At 36.6% G+C, this 22910-nt stretch overlaps 1 protein-coding gene across 5 annotated transcripts in view; it reads left to right on the forward strand.

Moving 5' to 3' along the window:
- The window catches only part of BMPR1B (bone morphogenetic protein receptor type 1B), a 393326-nt gene that overhangs the window by 279874 nt on the left and 90542 nt on the right, over positions 1 to 22910 (forward strand). The window contains exon 1 of one of the 5 annotated variants that reach the window (XM_025873557.2): positions 11169 to 11241. The exons of the other annotated variants lie outside the window; for them this stretch is intronic. Within the exon in view, the coding sequence (XP_025729342.1) occupies positions 11169 to 11241 (73 nt within the window). Of the gene's footprint in view, positions 1 to 11168; positions 11242 to 22910 lie in introns of those variants that run through there. 5 annotated transcript variants of the gene reach the window in all.

A 22910-nucleotide genomic window follows, 5' to 3' on the forward strand; every position in this document is an offset into this window, starting at 1 on the left:
GGAGAAATAGTAAGATTTAGACAAGCAGTGGCAGGTGGAAATATGGGGAGGAGATTCAGAAAAAGATTTAGCCTGATAGTGATATTAGCTAAAGCCCTGACATTATAAGGGAACATGTTTGAAGAAGAGATCATTGGGAAAGAATCATGATCACCTGTATTTGTGTGAACACAAGAGGAAGAAACTTGGATGGATAGGCCTTTATCAGGAAAACCAAAGGAAAAGCTTCTAATGGGTGCCTAGTAAATTGTATTTGTTCAGTTTACTTCTAACTGAATGAGGCTGTTAAGAAGGGAAATGTTTGCAGTGCTCACTGTTGTTTAGGGATGAAATGAATGAAGACTAAGAAAAATTCTTTGAATTTGTTGACCTTTGAAAGAAGAATTTCGTTAGGATGCTGAGGGTAGAATCCAGAGGGCAGATAGAGATGAACAAGGAAAATGTAATTGGAATGGAATGACAATAATTGGTGACAAACAAGTTACTTTAGGAAAAGGAAGATAGGACTTGTCAAAGGAACTACTTTCAAAAAAAGATTTATTGAGCACCTACTACATAGTAACTATTAAAAGTACTTGGAGTATATAAGTGAACAGAATGGACAGAGATCAGTGCCCTTGGGATCTTTATGTCCTGGAGGAGTGTAAGAGGCACCAGATAGTTAACAATAAACCTAGCAAATAAGTAAATTATATAGTGGTTAGAAGGTGATAAGTGTTAAAAGAAAAAAAAAAAGGTAAAGCAGAGTGAGAAAATTGATGGGATTTGTTGATCTTTGCAAGAAGAATCTCATTAGAATAGTGGGGAATAGAGGTCCAGTAGGGTCAGCTAGGTATTTGGGTGGTTGTACTGGTAAATAGATCTGCAAGCTAAGCAGGATGATCAGATAAAAAAATGCCTAAGTAACTGGAGGCTTGTATATTAGAGCTGCGATTTGAGAAAGTCTTAAAGAAGTTGATGGAAGAGGCTGTAGATATCTAAGGGAAGAATGTTTAGGCAGAGGAATAGGCGCCGCAAGGCTCTGAGCAGGAACATGCACGGTGTGTTTGACAAACAGGATGAAGAAGCAAGAGAATAGTAGGAAAACAACCCAATGAGATCATTGGAACCCAGTTCTTATAGGACCTTGTAAACTACCATGAGGAACTTGTAAGGACATCATAAAGCAGCTACTCTAGGATTGATAGCTCTTTGATAGCTTCTGTAGATTACCAGTATGAGGTAGTCTACAGCTTCTTATACAATTCAGAAGAAGTTCAAGCTTACTTTGCATAGGCTATTTCTGTTTAAACAACTTCAGAAAGAGATAATGTAGAAATGCAGACAAAAGGATGATGCCATATAACTGATGTAAAGTAAGGTGAGATTCTTTATTGAAGGGGCAGAAGGTAAACTATGATGAATAATTTTATAAGGTTCTTTTTTTTTTGCCTGAATTCCTAGAGTGAAGTAAACATTAGTTGTTTGTCCATTTCTGATGATATACATATCATTTCAATAAAAAAATTGAAAATCACTTTTAAACAAGTGTTTCTAAAAGAGTAACTACTTCTTTTGAACTTCCTCTCTTTTTTCTTACACACCTTTTAATAGAGGTGTTAATGAGGTATATTGAGGACCTTGAAGTGCTTCCACTGTAAACTTTTGGGAGACCTCAGGGTAGAAATTATGGTGACTATTTAAATCAGATTGGTCATCCTAATGGACTTTAAATCATGTAGATAAATGCAAGTTTTGTAATTTTGGTTAAGGTTGAAGTTGAATGTTTCATTTGGCATAATCCTTAAGATAACTCACAGCTTGCTAAATTTTCCACTTTTCGGGTGGGTGTTTGGTAGTAACAGACATAACCACACAGTGGGGTGACTAACCATAATGAGATATGTAGAGCAGGACGATCAGATAAAAAAATGCCTAAGTAACTAAAGCTTGTATATTAGACAGGAACAGTGTTACTCTTTCATACATTCCCATTGGACTAGTAGAGAATTGTTTTTGTGTCTACATACGTCACTGGTTTTATCTGATGTGATCACTAAAGCTCATCTCCTTCACTTCCATGATTTAAGCATCTTCTGTCATGCCAGGCACATTTAGTATCCTCTGATTTAGCTCATGTAATGCCCTACATAGAGCACAAAAAGAAAGGGTTTCAGTAAGTCTGATTTTACTATACTGTGACATTTTCTGATTAAATAAAGTCTATACGGGGGGTTTCATTGTATTTCTTTATTTTTACAAACTAGTTGTGTGAACGCTTAAACCAGTCCTTTGTCTTGTGAAAACTCTCCGTGTATGGAGTCTGTTAGAAAAGACTTGGTGAGGTTATCAAAAACTGTTGCTTCTCATAAAAAAAATTAAAACATAAGCAGCTGGGCTTTATATCTGGGGACAGGTGAAAGACGATGAGGAAAATACACACACACACACACATATATATTATATATATATATATATATATATATAAAGTAGGTTTCAGGCATCCTTTTGGCATTAACCATCTGTCATTAAGAAAGGATTTCAATATACACAATTGACTTCTGGCTGGTAGAAGAGAGGAAAAGGTTTTAACATGTCATGAATCTGAACTGAAAATCATGGCATTATTTTTTCTTTTATTAAAGAACACTTTTACAAGCACACAGAGTTTAAATGTCACTTAAAGAAAAACTTGGCTTTCTGTGATTTTTGTATTTCTTCTAGCATCAATTTTTAAACTACTAAGAGCGAAGTCTACTCAGAAATCATCTACTGGCAGCAATATTCTTGAGGCTTTCAATGGAAAAGCTAGTTATATGCTAAATAAAAACAAAATTTTCTTTATTATGAATGTCTTCTCTTTTACTTTAAAGAAAACTTTCCCCCTTTGATTCCTCCTATATATAGTTAGGTATTTTCCAAAGAGTGGGAAATGGATTTCCTAAGAGCTGTCTGCATATGCTGTGTCCACTTAAGCATAGGCTATTCAAGCATTTAAATAGGAACTATAGTTTAACTCCTTTTATATTTCTTTTACCTGTATACTAATGTGCACCTTCCTTATTTCTAAAGTATATTCAAAGGGAGTTACAAGGGAACATAGAGGAAAAATAAAATTTTATTGATATTATCATTTCTGTTTAAAATTTATTTTCCATTTACCTGTTATTTAATATCAGTTCAAGTTGGATTTAGATAAATTCAGTGTACAATTGACTTTAGGATGAAGTAAGAGTAATGGTAATCCTCTTCAAGAAATTGATTTTGATATGAAACTATGTTCAGGTTTCTATAATGGCTAGCGCGAAATTCAAATAGGTACTAGAGATTTTGATTTTCTGCTCAGGGATGCTTTAGCATTAGTTTGATAAAGAAGAAAATATCCTTTAAATACCTTTGAAATAGAGCTTTGGGTAAGTCAGGTTAGTAGCTTCAGTGGTTCATGATTTTCATAGTGTGTAACTTTAATTCTGAGGAGTCCAGGGCCCAATAATAATAATTATGATACTAGGGTGTATCTGTTGTTATTTAAATGAACAACAAAAACCCCTTTCTCAAGTAGTTGCTTACAAGTGGGGCAGAGTAGGTCTTTTGGAACTGCCTTCCCACAGTGTGAAGTTAAAACAGCCTCTTTTGTGAAAATAAACTCAGACTCATCTGAGGAGGGGAGGACCACATTACATGGTTATGGTGATGTCACTCGTCCGCTCTTTCTTTCTGAGGCTTCAGAGTGGCCTCTCTATACCTCCTAAGGCACGGGCCTACTCAAGGGAAATAAAACCTTCCTTAACTCCAAGGCACCTCACTCACCTTAGTTGCTTTGCTTGTAAAATATGGTATTGATAATATATGCATTGAAGGGCTGCTGGGAAAGTTAAAAAGAATGTCTACAAGAACTACTTTAAATTAATGATAATATATCTGTTTTACTTGTGCTTATCATATTCTTAACAAATAATGCACATGCTGTAAAGGAGAGGTCTATCTCTCATTGGATCTGAAACCGCTGACCTCTGAGTACATTGCTGTGGCTTCCTATTAATTATTATTAATTAACAATGTGAGTGTCTGTTGTCCCTCCTCTGAATCGATATGAACAATGTGAGTGTCTGGTGTCCCTCCTCTGAATCGATAGGTTTGGTCTTCTCGTCCAGCCCTCAGAATTTCTGGCGATTATGTTCCCTGAATGAATCTCACCAGCCCCCAGAATCTCTGAGGCCTCCATCTACTGAGTGGACTATTTCTGCCGTAGTCATTTCTTGCAGAGCAAAAACATATGGGTCCCTAACTAGTGAAGTACTAGTGTGTGATCCTATTGAGCCTTAACCAGTTCCAGACCTTGTTGGCTCAGGCACACGCAGTATTTTCATCTCTAAATGTGAACGACATCACCTACCACCCAGGGAGGGAGTGAGGATTAAATGAGGTAACATATGTTAAGTATATCACATAGTGCCTAACAAATAGTAAAAACCACCAAGTGGTATGGATCATCATCATCATCATTGTATATTCTATCTAGAAATAACTCTATTTTTCTTCCCTGAGTTCCTTGCTTGCCAATTCCTGCCAAGACATTTTCCTCCTGTTCAATTTTAGTTTCTGGTCTGAGATAATCATACTGATCAGGTGATGAATTACTCTTTAGTGATTAATGTAAAGGATAATCTCACATTTTATAGTCTCACCTGGCTCATTATTACTAGGGTATAGGTTTGATCTTATTAGCCTTTAGTTGAATGATACTGAAACCAGATAATAAACTGGACAGAATTATATGTGTACATAGGACTTTGGAATCCTGGGGTGGTCTGGAGGTTTGTTTTATTTTGTTTTTATTTTAACTGTAGAACTTAGCAAATTCACTGAGTTAATTTTCATTGGTAGTTTAATCATGCAAGTTGCCCTTAGTTCTCTTCTTATTCTTTAATGTTAATTGCTTTTTGTGTCTAGTCTTCTTATTTTGTATGCAGGCTGTGCATAGCCTTGTTATATTCATGGTCTAACATGAGCTTTTAAAAAGAACTCTGCAATCAGTAAGAAAATGATACTGTCATAGATTTAAGTTATCATTCTACTGTAAAATTCCATGAAGCATTTTGCTTTGATGGGTTTGGTTGTGCTGATGATCAAATTATACCCTCCAAGTGCACAGTGTTACTGTGTTTTAGGAGAATACAGTTTGGGACTTATTTGTTCTTTTTCAAAAGCCATCTCAAATCCCTTTTAATGAGTTGTGGGGAGTAGTGAAGGTGAAAGACCAACACTGAAAGCCTGTATCAGAAGATACTGTCATGTCTATCACGTAATATTGAGGCTCTACCCTGTTAATAATATTTGTATTAGATAAAAAATGGTTTGTGTTGTTGATTAGTGCTTAATTTATATGAAGATATGTTCAGAGCATTTCATAACAAATGTGTTTTCTCTACTACTTTTATAAAAGCCTCAAAGAAGGTACCTTTTATGTATGGCTGCTACAAAAAAATTATATTTTTAGTTTTTGAAGTGTATCCTTAATGAACAATTATTTCAGGGAAAAAAAATAGGAATCTGCTCAAGCTATCAAGACCTGGTTGGTTTATAGTAAGTTTTGAAATTTTAAAGCTGCAGTGAAATCTTGTGGTCTCTTTATATTTGCATGTGAATTTTTTTGTTGCTAGTGGTAACTATAGAGAATTTTTTTCAAACAGCACCCTTTTAATAACAATGGTCTCCCCAAATATACTGTGGCATAGCTTTAAACTTTATTAAGTCTGTCTTGGACTCCCCTTCCTCTCCCGAGTAAATGGAAGAAAAGTTTGGCAGGCTCCATGCTGTGCACTTGATTGATGTCCAGAACATCTGAAGGACTTTTGTGTCCTGCATGCTCTCCATGAGTGCATAATGTGTGAATACTTAAAGAAGGTCAGCCCTTATCACATGTAATCTAGGCCTGAAAGCAGATCAACAGTGACAGTCATATCCCGTAAGTAAGAACACAAATCATCCTCCACACGCTTTAGACAAGTTGTGGGATATTTTTTCTTTCTTTTTTACCCCTTCCCACTCACGGGGGACCTTGGCAGAGAAATGAAAGCAGAGAGGAGACGTGCTCAGAATAATGTGTCACTTGTCGGAGGGAGGAAGGGATTGTTTATTTGTAATGATGTGCTGGTCTTTCACTGTGCAGCTGAAGGGAGCTTCGGCTTGTTAATGACCAGTGATGTGGAAGGCTGCAAAGGAGACCGGGGTGGGGAGGTGGGAGGCAGCCTGAATGCAGCCGAAGTTGCGGTCTTTATAGACCCCAGAGTCAGGAGAAACGTTTTTGTACACTTAAGTTCTATTGTTCATGTGTTCCCCCATAATGCAGTAACTTTTTATATCATTGTGTGAGTGTATGAGCTGAAAATCAGAGTCGGGAGATGAATTAGCCTGTGCAATTCTGAGTGCACATTTCTCGTTTTGGTACAACCATTATGAAAGTTTAAAAAAATGTATTTTAGGGCAAAACTCAACGGAATGGTAGGGACGAAAAATGCTATAGCTTGCAAAAGGAAGAAGGAAATAACTGTTGTTTTTATGTGCCTGTGTTTGAAGAGAAGTTTAATTAAAAAGTTAATGTTGCTCCGGACCGTATTTGTAGGGATTTTCAAATAATCAAGAAAATAACACTCACTTTGTTGTTCTCGTCAAGAATTATACGGATATTGTTACATTTTCTTAGATACAAAGGAATGTACTTATCATCTTAGCATTGAAAACTTTACTGGTTTCTTTTGAAATGTAATCAGCTGCGAGAGGTAGTTGTAGACAGTTCCCATAATGGAAAATAAACTGTGTAAATACCTCCTCTAGAAATGAAGGCTTGGCTTCCCACAGAATCCCATTATGAGACATGAGGTCCTTTCCACTTTCTCCCTTCTGCTTTTCCAGCCCAACGTCTGTCTCTGTTCTCCAGGCATATCCAGGTTCCCACGTTCTCCACAAACACTGCTCTTTTTCTTACTCCTGAATCTCTGTACTCTCCGTTCCCTTTGCTTAGGATTCCTTTGCCCTCCCCTCACCCAGTGAATTCCTACTTATCTTTGAAGACCTGGTTGGCATGCCTTTCCCCCACAAGTCCAGTCCCCACCCCCAGCCCGAATTCATCTTTGTCCACTGTACTTTCCGTGTTCCTACTGTCCCCCAGGCAGTGACTGTACTGCATGGTCATTTGCACTGTATGCTTGTCCTCAACTTACACGGTCAGTTGTGCCTTGAGGGCAGGTCCTGTCTCTTAAGAAACGTTCTCCTATCCCATTTACTAGATACAGTTCCCCCAGTTCAGTTTAAAAACTGCGTATATACATAAAATCAGTAGATTTGGGGAGTTTTCTGTGTGAAGATAAGTCACAGATTGAAATTGTTAAAACAGTAGTCACTGATACGAGGAATTCTTAATCTCAGGAAACAAACTGAGGGTTGCTGGAATGGTGGGGGGTGGGAGGGATGGGGTGCCTGGGTGATAGACATTGGGGAGGGTATGTGCTATGGTGAGTGCTGTGAATTGTGCAGGACTGTTGAATCACAGACCTGTACCTCTGAAACAAATAACACATTATATGTGAAAAAAAAAAGTAGGAAGGGAAAAATGAAGGGGGCGGAAATCGGAGGGGGAGACGAACCATGAGAGACTATGGACTCTGAGAAACAAACTGAGGGTTCTAGAGGGGAGGGGGGTGGGGGGATGGGTTAGCCTGGTGATGGGTATTAAAGAGGGCACGTTCTGCATGGAGCACTGGGTGTTATGCACAAACAATGAATCATGGAACACTACATCAAAACTAATGATGTAATGGATGGTCATTAACATAACATAATAAAATAAAATAAAATAAAAAGAAATTGTTAAAACAGTAGTGTCATAGACCTCTGCTTCAAGTATCTGAATATTCAATGAACTAAGTAAAAGGAGACTGATTAAACATTTCCCTTTGCAGGTGTAATTCGAATTTTTAAAACCTGATTTAACATAAGACACCTTTTTTATCTTTGTTTTAGTGACCACATTGTGACGGGAACAGTTTGGCAAATGTTACATTAAAGAACGTTATTGTTAACAAAGGATGTTTTTGTCAGGAGGCAGGGGAGTGATTAGTGAGAGTGTTTTGGAAATTGACCATTTTCTGATACCTGCCTATGTTCTGGGCACTGTATTCATTAATTAATACTCATATACTGTATAATCTGTATAACAATCTTACGGTAGATAATGACCAACGTGTAGAACAAAGTTTACACGACTTGTCCAAGGTTATATATTTGTCCAAGAGCAGAACTAGGCTCTCTACTTCAGAGCACAGGCTCCATAGATCTAGAATGAGCAGATCTGTTAAAGAATTTGACAGTTGATAGCCTTGCACAGCCTACTCATACAGGCAGCCCTAGCTGTAGTCTCCTTTTCTCTTTCCTTGCCCTTTCTCTCATGTGTGTATTTTCAAATGAACACCTTTCCCTTAATATTCTCTCAGAGCTTTCCTTGCAACCACCTTGGGTGTGTACTGGAGGGTGAACGGCTTAAGTCATATGCAAATCGGGGTTGTTTTGCTAAGCCAGATTTCTGATCTACATTATAAGAGTTTTATTATATCTTTTGAGCCTCGTTGTCTGGAACCTCATTATGCATTTTATAGAACATCTCTTTCGTGGTTGGCACCCAGCATATATTAAACAATAAAAGGCAAAAGGGAGGGAATTAATAGGGGTAAATTCATTTTGAATTTCTTAGTATTATAAATGAAAGAAAGAAATCTGTATTACCAAAAAGTTTGACCAAGTAGGAGCCTCTCATGCTTCTGATTTTCACTTCTCCTCACAGAGTTAGAAGTTCAGGTTCAGAGACTCATCTTATATGCTGAAATTCTAAACCTTTTTTTTTTTTAATTCATTGAGCCAGTCAGTTTTCAAACGCCTTTAGTTATTTATGTAATATATAGTCTAAACTCTGTAATCTACGTTCTGAATCCTGCACCGTCTGGTTCCACTCTGTCTAGGTTTCTCTCCAGCCATTTACTAATAGGAACTGTCTGCTCCAGTAAGATTTTTCTTCTCATGCTATTACACAAATGAAATATTTAATCCTACCTCTAATCCTTGCTCATATAATTTCTTCCTTTCCATCTCCTCTATTGCTGTATAAATTCAATTCTTATTTCGACGTCCAGCTCTCCCTTCAGTTTTTGGCCCAGTCTAATCCATCTCTTACTCTGATTTTCCATCTTTATTCCATTTGAGGACACTTCATCTTAAAATGTTACATTTTTCACAGTTCTCTATTATGTATACTGCTTTTGCTGTGGCATTGTAAACTTCTTGAGTACATTTATTTCAGCGAGCACATAGTGCAAAATTAGAAATGATTGCTGATATGAATTGCTTTGAACTGAAATAGGATTCTAGGGAGGGAGCAAGGGCTCTCCCTTTAGGCTTTGAACCATTTATGGATGCTCATATTGGGGAAACGTGAGCAGTGGGAGCTGTCCCACATTTCAGCCATTCACTCATCCTCCCAGAGCTCAAGGCTGGGTTCCAAATTGGCAGTGGAACCATGTTGTGATGTGGCTCTGAGCCGAATATAGGTTTGAACGAGAGATTCTCTTGCTTGATTTTTGTCATCATTTCCCACATATTTCCCTCTGCTCCTGATCACTCTTGTTCATTTTAGTATGCCTCAGTCTCCCTTCTTAGCTAAAAGGCATGTGGGTAAATGATACTGAAATGATACCACCCCCGACTTACAGTTTTCTGACAAGTTATTTGCATGGCTTCTGTGAAATGCAAAATAATACAGTTTCTTAAGTTTAGGATATTCCAAAATCTCATATATTTTTAAAGATACTGTATTTCTGTTACATTTTATTTCATGAAAATGTGAATTGAGGGCGTTGGATTGATAATAGTATTTGTAAATTCATACAAAGCAATTGTTGGTGTTCCTAACTAGAGAGTAGATTTGAATGGTACCCAATAGGGTAGTGCTGGGAGGTGCTGGGATGTGTGGAGGGGTGTGGGTGCCTGTTAAAAATGAAAAGATGGCAGAGATCTCTTTTTCCAAGAAAAGAATTCTTAAAATATCAAGTAAACACATTCCGATGGTATCTGAGATAGAAGCATTGAAATATGTCTCTGGTTTCATTAACATAAATCCTTTCTCATGTAAACTGATGGTATTTAATAACTACTTCTGTTTGTATCTATGGTGACATTGTAGTTTCTCCACATACTGTCGATTCATTAATATTTCTTGCTGTTCTTTTAGTATTGACAGTTCCCAGAGCCAAGGACAACAAATAGCCTTCAAAAAAGTTCTTTAGTATTAAAAAAAGGTCACTCAGGATATCATGGAACAATTTGTAATTGTTCATAATTTATGTTGAGGCACAATTACAGTAAAAATCCTAAAAATGGAATAACATGTTAATAAGATTGGTTAGGGTCATAGTACTTTTTCTACATAGGAAACTTCCGACTCTAGTCATTTAAAATTAGTTGATAGCTTAACGGAAATACTTTAACTTGAAATATTCATTGAAGATACTCTTTACACGGGACTCTTTTTCATGTCTGTGCACTTGATTCAGAGGCATTTGCTCCATTATTTAAATAGTGATGTGAGAAAACTGTCCTAACATGACACTTCCGTGTGTTTCACTGTTTCTGTCATTTCATCAAAGAAAGCATTTTATTTTTCCTTGTCTTTCTACAATTCCCAAACAGTGAACAATTCTCAGCAAGAGAAAAGAAAAAAACCTTCACAAAAGAAGTAAGCTAATTCATGACAGCAAAGTACCGATGCGTGTGGCTTTGCAGTCCCTTCCTAGATGCCTGGGAGATTTGGGGGGCTTTGGCATGGCCAGTGCAGAGCAAATCCCCCCGCATGCACCGGCCCTTGTGTGGGCAGCTGGGTCAGCCTCCTCTCTTAAGAAAACAATCCAGCTCAGGGTCCTCACCGCCCTTTGTTGTCCTCCCCACGAGGTAATCGGTTGAAATCTCTGTGGTGACAGAACCAGTTTGTAACAGGCTTGTCTTTCACGGTCCTGTCTCAGGCTTGCTGGCAGGCTTGCCGGAAGCTCTGACAAGAGTGGCAAGAGAGAAGGCTCAGTGAAAGAAGGAAAGGCAAGAAACAGGAGGCTGAAACAGGCGGGTCACATTTACTGCTCTCCTGCGCAATGGGTTGGCTGGAAGAACTAAACTGGCAGCTTCACATTTCCTTGCTCATTCTTCTGTCTATGCACACGAGGGGTAAGAAGATCAGTGCCCCATGGTACAGTGCTGACAGGGGGCTGCGTTAACATCAGGTTGTGAGGCTTTTATCACAGAAGGGAAAGTTCTGGGCAGAAGTGCAGTGGCTAAACATTTCCAGTCCCCATCCTCCAACTGCTCTGTAATTTTACTAGTTTTTTTCTATTTGAGCAAAAGCTTCCTAGATAGCGTATGAGGATAATTTTTAAAGGGATTCAAAGTTTGTTTTCTCTAGTAATTAATTCAATCCAGTCCAGTTTGGAACTTTGAATATGAAGTCGGTTTGTCAACATACTGAGACAGTTTGTATGCGAAGAATTTACGAAAATAATTCTAATAAACTTTGTTTTGATCATTTAAATTTGAATGCTGTTAGATTTTTATAGGTTAGCTAATTAAGTTTGAAGTTCATTACAACTTTTATGTAGATGCCTTGAGTAAATCTCCAGTTTTATAATAGCAATAATTATAAATTGTGAATATATCAGATGTTTGTCCACACTTCAGAACAGGGGCTTGCCTATGATCATTTTGTCCAGAATGATTCTTCTATAAAGTTGATGGCAATTTGTAAAAGGATGGCAATTTTTAAAAGTTACTTTAAACTTTTAAATAAAAGAGTAATTATAAAAGCAGATAAACTATTTTCAAAATAGAGGAAAGATAACATTATGAAACAACTCTCTGTGATAGTGATTTGCAAAGAGGGAGTCATGAAGTTGGAGATAAAGAGAGAGTGACTATATAAAATTAAGCCAGGTGACAAAAGGAATATGTATGAGATGGAACTGCATTTACAGTTCAACCTCATGTCCTTGTGAATGCACTTTATAGAACGAGTTTGGCAATACTATTTATTTGGGAAGTATGTATTATTGATTGGCATGCACTTTTGATTGGCATTTATAAGATTCCTGTTTTCATAATCTCAAATATTCCATGGCACTACCACAATATTCTGTGTTGTGTCTTGGCTCTATGAAAGTAAGCTTTTAATTTCTGGCACGGGTAAATGTAACCCAAAGGAGTTTTATGTATTGCTATGAAGGAACAGTAGGTAGTTCATTTACCTGATTTGCTAATTTATCTTCCAAAAATTGTTATAATAATATGATGCCTTCTAGAAGACAATAGTAAAGACTCAGGGAAACTGTTTCTTAAGAATGTCCCAGGAAGCTCAAAGAATTCTATGTGTGAGGTGAAATTCTTATTCCTCTATTCAAGCTACTACTATTTCTTGATTGCCTGAAGCTAATTTTTCAGTCTTTTAGCATTTTCCTTGAAAAATATGAATACCTGAATTCATTATTAGTTTATATCAATAAAAAGCAGAGGCCATATGCTACACACGGAATTTTTGAATTACGAATGCTAGGCTTAGAATACACCTTAAAATAATACTGGAGAACTGTCTTACTTTCCTGGTGAGGAGGTCGAAGCCCAGGGACATTCCTTGCCTTCCTCTAGTTAACATAGTCTTTTAAATTCTCTGTTCAGGGCTCTTTCGTGTGTGTGTGTGTGTGTGTGTGTGTGTGTTGCTATAGGGTTGATTTGATTACTAAATGGGTAAGTACATGGAAAGCACCTAGAACAGTGTCTGAAATACATAGTATTTCCTAAGCTTTTGTTACTATTCATATTATTATTAATAGTTTATGCAGGAATAGGGGACAACCAAGCTGGAAATGTAAATTGAGACATGATCTTAAAAGATACTGATAACTCACCTTAATGTGATTAACGTACTAAATCCCGATGTATATTCCCAGCTTTATCACAAATGAATTTTTAATTTTTTTTAAAAGGAGTTTCTCTACCTGTAACCTTTTATAATAGTTTTACAAAAAATAAGCTCCATGGTTTTTATGATTTTGCCCCAATGAAGACAGAATGTGCTATAGACAAGGACTATTAGCTTAATCAAAACTAAACAACTTTGTCAAAGTTATTATTCATTGATAACTTGTAACATTTTATCATTAATTCTGCATGTATTTCAGTGAAAATGATGATCACAAAACTTAACGATACATAGAAAATACAGAAAAATGAAGTGGTCATGATTCTTCAGTGAATGGCAAAGCCAAGAATATTGTTCTGAGACCTTAAATCCTTCTTAAAAGTAAATGTATTTCAAAATGACAACTTGAGACATTTGGAGAATGTGAGCGTCTGGCTAATAAAAATATTTTGTTAATTAAACATATGGAAACCTAAAAGTTTTATATGGAAGGAATATGTACAACACTCTAGTTATACCATAAATGGAACAAAGCTCAGTAGAGTCACAGTACGTGGAAAGGAGAATTCTTCTTACTTGGAACAGAATAGCTAGGGTGGCCTGTGGGTAGATGACTCATCAGCCTAAATCTTATCATTGCTTAAATCCTATCTTGAATGTTTCACTTGAGGACACACAGGCTTAAGAAAAAGGGAGACAGAGGTACATCTTGGTAGAAGATTTGAACTTTGTGTTTTTTATATTGGCACATTGTGATTGCTTCAGAAATGGATTTTTTTACAGCTAGAATCATGAAATGTAGAACTGCATTTTTCTAAAAGTGAAAATAGGACCTGGTGTGGTGAAAATCTGCAGTGTTCATTTCTCCTTGTGAAATGTTTTCTTTTGAGGATTGAGGGGCCCCTTTATTTGTAAAATATGGTAGAAAATCACAGGCAATCATGGTGAATGTAGTGCAATAGGTAAACAGTATTAAAGTATCACTTTGGCCACTACTATTCTTCTTAAGTTCTGCCAAAGGAATTTAGGGAGGTTATAAATGTGATCAACTGACAGACCTAAAAACTAAAGGACTCTTTCTGTTTATTGTTCTAACACGTTGGTGGCAACACTGTGCCTTTCCTGACATGGATGGGCCTCATGTTCTGGCACTTAAAAGGGTGAGATTTTTATTTAGCTTCCTGTTAAATATATACATGACCATTTCTCCAGTCCTCTCCCCCTCCATAAAATCATGGTCATAGATTATTACAGCAATCAGATTAAAATCAAAATTGGCAGCCAACTTTTTGTCCTTAGGAGTACTTCTACATCAAAAATGAGTTATAGGGAAAAAAGGTGAGATAGGAAGTAGTAATCAGCTGTTTTTGAACACAGGAAAATCCCCAAGCCTAGTGAACAAAAATAAGTCCCAGTCTTCCTGGCTCCTACAGTTTTATAGAACCCAGATACTACGTTCTGCCTCTTCACTGCCGGGTCCTGTTCCATAGGTTTCCTAATATAATACTTGTGTTTGATCTGGTTGGCATGCATTTAAAAAAAAAAACAAACTGTTATTAAATATTTTAACTAAAATTAAGACAAATAGGGATATGGTGACAGGAGGATAACAGACATGGGCTGTGAATGTGTGGTTTCAAAATGAGAATGGTAATAGTGCTATAGGGCATCAATTTTTGGTAATATTTTTAAGTGAAAAATGATCCTTGTTACCATATGGCAAAATACAGTGAAAATCTGAACTGTTAGACCAACACAGCTGTTAAATGCATAAATGTGGTTCTATGTTTGAAATGTTTTCTACTACAGCTATTATGTGGCACTTCCAACAATTAATCTCAGGCTATTAATCGGCAGTAACTGCAAGTTGTGGTGAGCATCACAGATGTAAGAAATTTGATCTCTGTGGTAATTTACCTGGGAGGAAAGTGGCTAAACGATAGTTCTCAACTTAAATTCTTCAGAGTATATTTGATAATAGACATTCACACAACTATTGAGGACAAACTCCAATTATTTGGCTTTACTTTTGTTACAGGAAGTGATATTCTTTAATGGTGGCAACCATATATGTAAGCTGTGCGTGTGTGTGTGTTTGTGTGTATCTATACATAATTTTTAATCTTTAAATTACAAATACGTGAAGGCTTCTGGAAGAATAATAGTATTAGATCAGAGTAACTCAAATAAGTTGTGTTTTTTTTTGGCCTCTGTAAGCCAGTTGAATCTGAAATGACTTTTTTTTTTTTCTGAAATAACATTTTACAAATCTTTTATTGACTAAGAACTGCCAGGAACAAATTATGAATATTTTTTTGTTCCCTAATTTTTCAAATACATACCTAATTTTAGAATTCATACAGGACATGGGGAAAATCCTTAAATAAGACAAAGTATATTGGCAATTAATTACAGGGAAATTATCTTAATCAGTTAAATGGCCTATCAAGCTTTCTTTTGCAATATTTTGGGTTCAGATGGACTCTTAGGGTCTTGATTATTATACTTCTTTTATCTGTAAAATAGTTACCTTTTCCATTTTAGTGGATTTTTTTGTGGAAATGTTCATATTAAAATCTCTAAAGATGATTTCGTGACCGTGCACTAGACTAACCTTAGTCTTGTTTTTAGACCCCACCATTTTTCTTTTAACATTAGCGAGACTGTGGCTTTTGGATTAACTGATCTCTCTGCTTGATATCATCTTTGTCACATTCCTTCAGTAGTTAGTTAACTTTTCATACAAAATCACATTATTGTTATTGATAGTTTGGTCATAAAGAATGGAAACTTAGAGAAAGAAGTTGAGTAGAGATATAGAGCAAAGCTGAGGGGAAACACAGGCCTCATGGGATCCAGAGGCCATGAAGGTCTGAGCTTCTACTCATCTGTGTCTCTGAGGGGCCTCATGGACATTCCCTTCTTCTTTCCTCTATGTGACTCTGTCTCTTTCCCTCTTTCTGTTTGGAATTCTTTAATGGAGACCTCTTGCATTTAGGTTGAAATCCAGATCTTTACCTGGCCAGCTAGCCTTGGTATCCAAGGGTCCCTAACTCCCAGCTCATCTCCCTAGACATTGGCCATCAGCCCCATAGGTCTTTCACTGTCCCAAATCATCCAAACCTTTTATCTCTTTGGGTGTTTCACATACATATTCTGTTTCCAGAGCCTGGACAGTTCTTCGCTTCTCTACTCTGCTTATCCATTTGCTTAAATGTCACTAAGTTAAGTTTTCCTTAACAATCCAAAGTAAATGGGCTCCCCTTGATATAATCCCTCATTGTAAGTTTTATTCTTCTTTTATAGTATATATCATGGGGCGCCTGGGTGGCTCAGTTGGTTAAGCGACTGCCTTCGGCTCAGGTCATGATCCTGGAGTCCCGGGATCGAGTCCCACATTGGGCTCCCCGCTCAGCAGGGAGTCTGCTTCTCCCCCGACCCTCTTCCCTCTCGGGCTCTCTATCTCTCATTCTCTCTCTCTCAAATAAATAAATAAAATCTTAAAAAAAATTAAAGACATAGTATATATCATGACTTGTCATTATACACGTCACTCTCCTGCTGGAAGTTCAGCTTCTTAGAGGAAAAAGCTATGCCCATTTTATTTATTGCTGTATCCCCATAGCACAATGCTTGGCATGTAGAGAAGACTCTCTCTCTAGCCATACTCATCAGTCTCGTTCACTGTTATTCCAGGACCTTTTTTATTTAGCTCTATAGAGTTAACTGATAAATGTTCCACTGTCTCATATTTCTAATTTTTGTGGAGAGAGAATTTGATTGGCTGCTGACCCTTACAGTAATCCTATGTAACGCAGCTGGGATGTGTGTAATCAGTCAATACCAAGATGGCCACGCAACAACTGACACAGTGGGCAGGAGAAGTTTTTTTTTTTTTTGGAAGAAGTTTTAGATTAGATTGACAATCAGAAACATCTAATATAGCTGCTACTGTCATTTGTAATAGTGACATGAATATCTCTAGTACTCTTGTTTATAGATGAATTCCTGTTGGCTAGTGAGTTATTTATTAGCTGTACGTTTAGAAAAATTATAAAAAACATTTAAATATTTTTATATGAACTTTGGTATCCAGGAAATGTTACTACCAAAAGTAATGGTAATATGATTCTGTAGTTTCTACAGGATTATTTTTGCAGTAAATGAAATGGTGTGAATTTTTTTCTCTCTGTATAAAAAGATGCTATAGAAAATTCAAGATATCAAGATGGTGGCAAAAATAATATATAAAACAAGTAGTGTCATCACTTGGAAGACTAGTTCTGTCAGATTGTTGCATATAATTTTCACTCCTTTATTAAAAAGGTAGTTGTAAAGCTTATGTCTCACAAAGAACCTCTTGTAAATTTTGCGTTACGATCCCTAAACAGGCCACAAGTTTTAGGCGAGCAGTATATGTTTTTCATTTGTTTGGATTCTGGGAATTTATTGTCTGAAAATATGCTTTATATTCCTTCTGGAGTCTAGAGAAAATTGTTGTACATATCTAATTCATGAGGTTTTTTAAAAACTTCACGAGTACATGCAGAAAACTGGCTTTGGTTCATAGTTTTTTGGTTCATAGTATCCTGTAGTATACAACGTCCCATATTCATCTTAGTATCTTCACAATTTTAACAGGAGTTTTACGTATAAGGAAACAGTGACTTACATCACTTTTGCATCATCTGTGGAACTTCTGTGATGTGGGAACTGCACTGATGAGATACAAATGGCATGTGAAGCAATTGAACCTAACAAGAAGTCTTACTTTTCTTTGGTGGCCTTTTATGTTTACCTTCAGATATAACCTATGCCAGTACCAATAGCAGTGGAGCTTCAGAAAACCTGAGGCCAGGTTTGTTTTGGAAACTCTACAGGAAATTATCCTTCTGTTACTATGTTTGTAGAAATATTCATGATCAAACTATGTCTTTGCTAAAGTGTTTAGCTTTATTTTGATTTCTCTCTAAAGGAAAACTAAGACATTTTTCTTAACTAGGAAAAAATAGTAACTTGCCAATTATAATTGTATATCATTTTAATGATTATGTACTTTCTTATGGGGCTAAATCCTGACCAAGCTTTTGTCTTGGTTAGAGTTAGGATGCTCAATTGAGTATTGTTTTCATATTCCATTACAAAATCTTTTTATGTTTCAATTTTTTTTTAAAAGGTTAATGTTATAAAAGTAATATGCTGTATTTACCCATGAACCATCAGCTCATTGGAGTGAGGGACTATGCAGCAGCTCATTGGCGGAATACTTGAGTGGCTTTCTGAGTTTAACGTGGGCTCTGAAATCTGCCAAAGCTATTGAGACCTGTTCAGTGGTCTGGAAACAACAACAGAGCATTTGGGTGACATGGTAACAGCAGAAGTGGGGGGGGGGGGGCTGGGGGAGAGGCACTTAATTGAGGCTGCTAAACAGATTGCCTTTTTACCTCCACCATATACATAGCCACACACATATGTTTCTTATATGGATGTTTTCACAGGATTATTACAGTTTATTGAAATCAGAGAATATCACTAAATATTTCCTACCTAATTTCCTAGGCCCTGAGTGAAAACGTGTTCAAATTGGGGAGTGGGTCTAAAGGAAAATGACGCTCGTGCTCAATCATGTGATTTCACAGACACATGACATTCTCTCAGTGGGCATTTCTGGAGATTGGGTTTGGCGTGGATTTTGTGAACGAATACTAACAGTTTATCCATAACATGCATTTTAGTAGCTATTATGAATATTATTAATCTCCCCTACTTAACCTCTTGCATTGAAAAATATAATTTTCTGTCTTTTTTTGTTCCACAGACTTAATGACAAACATCTTGCAAATTAGATTTTCATATATTTCATCTCTTTCTTATGCTCAATTTACTCTTTCAAAGCCACACATTGTAGAAGACATCTGGTATTGAGCTTAAGCAGCTGGGTTTCATTTGTAAAGGTTTTGAGCAAATTTTGGTGCTTGCCAACAATAATATAGCAGTCGGCCAGTGTGTTTTCTTTGTGGCAGCTTGGTGCAGTGTGGTAGAGAGACCTGAATTCAGGATCAGGTGATATTCCGCCTCTTTCTGGCTTGACTGGCCGCAGGTGTTTCGAGGAGCACTGGCTGAAGGCTCGCTCGGTGGCTGTTGAGGATCAACCGGTGAGCACGTGCAGTCATCCATTTAAGAAACAAGGATTCTGCAGTTTTCCTCACAGCATGGTTCACCGTATTGCCTACATCAGAATCATGAAATCATTTTTAAGATGCAGTTCCCTATACCCCATCCCAGAGCTACTAAGCCAAATATTTCAGAACCGAGTCCAGAAAGCTGCAATTGATTAAGCTACCCCAAGGGGTTCTGTACACATGGATTGGAGTTAGTAAATTTCAGTTCATTCTTTACTTACAGACAGAACCTCCAAACTCCCTTTTCTGACCAAAAGAAGAACCCATTTTATTCATGAGTGTTTAAAAGGAATTGTCAGAATTTGTTTCAAAAGTGGCTTAACCGCATATCCAATTTAGATGTTCTTTCAGGAAACATTATATTACTGTGCCCTATTGTGTAATAAAACAGTGGTTCTAGCACTATTAAAATTTTGCTCCTAATGATGAAGAAGGGATAGTAAGTCTTAACTTACTTGGAACAATCTGAATATGAACTGAAGGATTTCTGGGAGACTGAAACAGAAATGAGAATCCCAAATATCCTCTTTCTCTCTCAGATACATTAATTAATTTCTGTCTCCAAAAAAGTCACTGGATACCGGGTAGGTTCCCGGAAATCTTTTTAGAGTTTGGCTCTGTGAACTATCCTCAGAAAGCACCATATTGTTGTTCGGTTGCTCCTGAGCCCTGTACCCACCTCCAGTTACATTCAGCATGTTATTCCCAATGAAAATAGTTTGTCTTCCTGGCCATATAGCGGTCTGGGGGACTATTCTGAACATAAACTGCATCATAACTCTCTCCTTTGCTTCTGCTGAAAAAGCCCCATACCAGAATTCCTATGACCATAGTTTAGTATTCTTCTTTTGCTGGTTCTTAATTCAGAATTGAGTTTTCCAGACAAACACTTTTGAGTTCCAGGGCAGTATGGAAACAGCCAGGGAATGTGTGGTTGATGTGAGGATTGCCTCTTTGGAAGTTAATAGGTAGTGATGGTCTGTTGTTAAAATGTCATTAACTGGCAATGTACTTTTTACCTTATCTTATAGCTTTGGAAATTAGCACTCAAGATAGTCACTTTAGAGAGCTCCTGCCTTCTCTCAGGGACTTGATTTAAAATAAACACACACACACATTCCCACTTAATGTAGGTGAGCAACACCCCAGCAAATATAACATTGAAAGAGGGTAAGAGAAGGGGCAATCCAAATGCTTCAGATTGTCTCATTCCATGATCCCTGTCATGCATGGGCTACATCTGCAACTTTTTAAAGTTTCTGGAGGAAGCTCAGCAATGCAGCTGTCTCTAATGTACTGTGAACCTTGAAAAGGAATTTCCTTTCAAGTAAGAGCGGAAGTAGTTTGTGTGTGGGATGACGGAGCCGAAGGTTTCCTTTAACAGAAAATAAAGTGCCATTATATAAACAAACATCTGCACAACCTAAAATAAACCCAGCAGAAATATATGATACAGGCACCTACATTTTAAAAAGACCTAGTTAATTTTAATGCTCTCCTTGTGTTTTCTCATTTTCACAAGTGAGGGCTGTGAGGCACACAGTGGTGAGATTACTTATCTAAAGTCTGTCACTTCTAGAGCCAGAACCCAGAACCTGGGGTTCCAGGTGTCATTCGTGTTCTTTTGGGAATGACATTTAAATTTGACTTTAGGATTCCTATTCAGGCTGAATGTTTAGAAAGTAGAAACGAAGCCTTTACCACAGGAACATTTTATTTAAGAAACAGATTATAAAAACACACACCACCGCCACCATGAATAAATATTTCGGTGTGTGAATAAAACTCAGAGTTGATAATCTCCACTTTGGTTTTCCTACTCGAATACATACTAATATGTAAAAAGTGCTCTATATTCAACCACCCTTAGACTGTCCTAATTTAGTGTTTATGGAAGTGCAAATTATATGCAGTTCTGAGCTGCAGGACCTTACCATCTGAGCTGAAAAGAAGACAAAGTTAGGAACATATTTGAGTTATTTTTTAGAAAAAAAATTTGCATCCTGCATCGATGAATGGAGCATCCTTTTCTTTTTCCTCTTCCCAAGATTTCCTGCAAATGTTAAGCTAGAGATTACTTGTAAAATATCCTGAGTAGCTATTAGTGCAAACAAGAAATGTGATCTGCAGTTTTACACCTCAAGAGTGAGGGCTAACACTTCTACAGATTTATTTCTTAATGCTAAAATTACAAGGTTATTGTTCCTTTCCATTGTAGGATGTCATTTGTACTGGGATCCTTTGGATTTACACATTTGTTTTTATAGTTTTGGGCCATTGTTGTAGAATGTTTTAGAATAATTGATGAACTGTCTTTACCAGGTAAAATTTCTGTAGTGTTTATCATAATTTTTCTACCTCTCCACTGACTGTTTTTTCAGTAATTGTGAATCCAGACTGGGTTTTTTTTTTTTTTTGCAAATGGAATGAAAATACTTGGTCATTTGTCCTGTGGCTTTGTTTTGATTCTTGTATTTGCTATTTAAGGGGTTTTAAAGATCTGCTGAGGATTTCATATCACATATTTGTACTTTCAAGATACCTGAGCAAAATTACCCTCCAAAAGTTCTATAATGTCTGCTTATTAGTCTAGAGTCTTTGTTTCTTATTCCTGTGGTTTTCAATGAATCATTACCTTATTACTTACTAAATCATCAGAAATGTTTAGGGGTAAAGAAGAAAGCAGCATTCTTATAGTTAGTTTAAATACTAATCATCTAATAGTCACTGACATACCTCATTGTGATTTTGTAATTCACAAATCCAAGAATACAAATGTCAGCATTCTTATCATTTACTGTGTGAACGTCTGCAAGTTAAAAATAATATGAGCTAGCAGGTTACAGTCAACTGGCAAAATAATTGACAGTCTGAGATTATCAACATTTGGCAAGGATGCAGATAAATGGGAACCCTTATCACTATTACTTGGAACATAGTTTCAATCATATTGAGGAATGAAATATCATTTATTGATCTAGATAGTAATTATATAGAAATATTCGTAAGATTTAACAATAGTTTAAGATGTGACACCCAAAACATAAGCGACAATAAAAAAATAATAAAATTGATCTCATCAATTAAAAATTGTGCTTCAAAGTACATGATCAAGAAAATGAAAAAAGAGCCCACAGAATGGGAGAATGCATTTGCAGATCATATAGCTGATAATGAACTTGAGTCCACATTATATGAAGAACTCTTACAAATTAATAGGAAAAAGATTATTTGCCCCACTTAAAAATGGACAAGGATCGGGATAGATTTTTCTCTGAGAATATATACAAGTGATCAATAATCACATGAAAATAAGCTAAATATCATTAGTTTTTGGTGAAATTCAAATCAAAACCATATGAGATGCCACTTCCACTCAGATGGCTGTAACCAAAAAGATAACAACAGGTGTTGTTGAGGATGTGGAGAAATTGGAACCCTCATATACTACTTCTAGGATATAACATGGTGCAGCCACTTTGGAAAACAGTCTGGCAGTTCCTCAAAATGTTAAACATTTAGTTACCCTGTGGCCCAGAAATTTCACTCCTGGGTATATATCCTAAGTAAAATGAGAACCTAGTGTCCACAAAAAACTTTTATGCAGATGTTCTTAACAGCATCAGCTGATGAATGGATAGAATGTTGTTTATCTGTATAATAGAATATTACTCATGAAAAGAAATGAAGAACTGATATATGCTGTAATATGAATAGACTTTGAAGATATTATGCTAAATAAAAGA

Source organism: Callorhinus ursinus, unplaced genomic scaffold (genome assembly GCF_003265705.2).
Source record: "Callorhinus ursinus isolate GAN/ISIS: 27379988/994484 unplaced genomic scaffold, GSC_fseal_2.0 scaffold4, whole genome shotgun sequence".
NCBI lineage: Eukaryota > Metazoa > Chordata > Mammalia > Carnivora > Otariidae > Callorhinus > Callorhinus ursinus.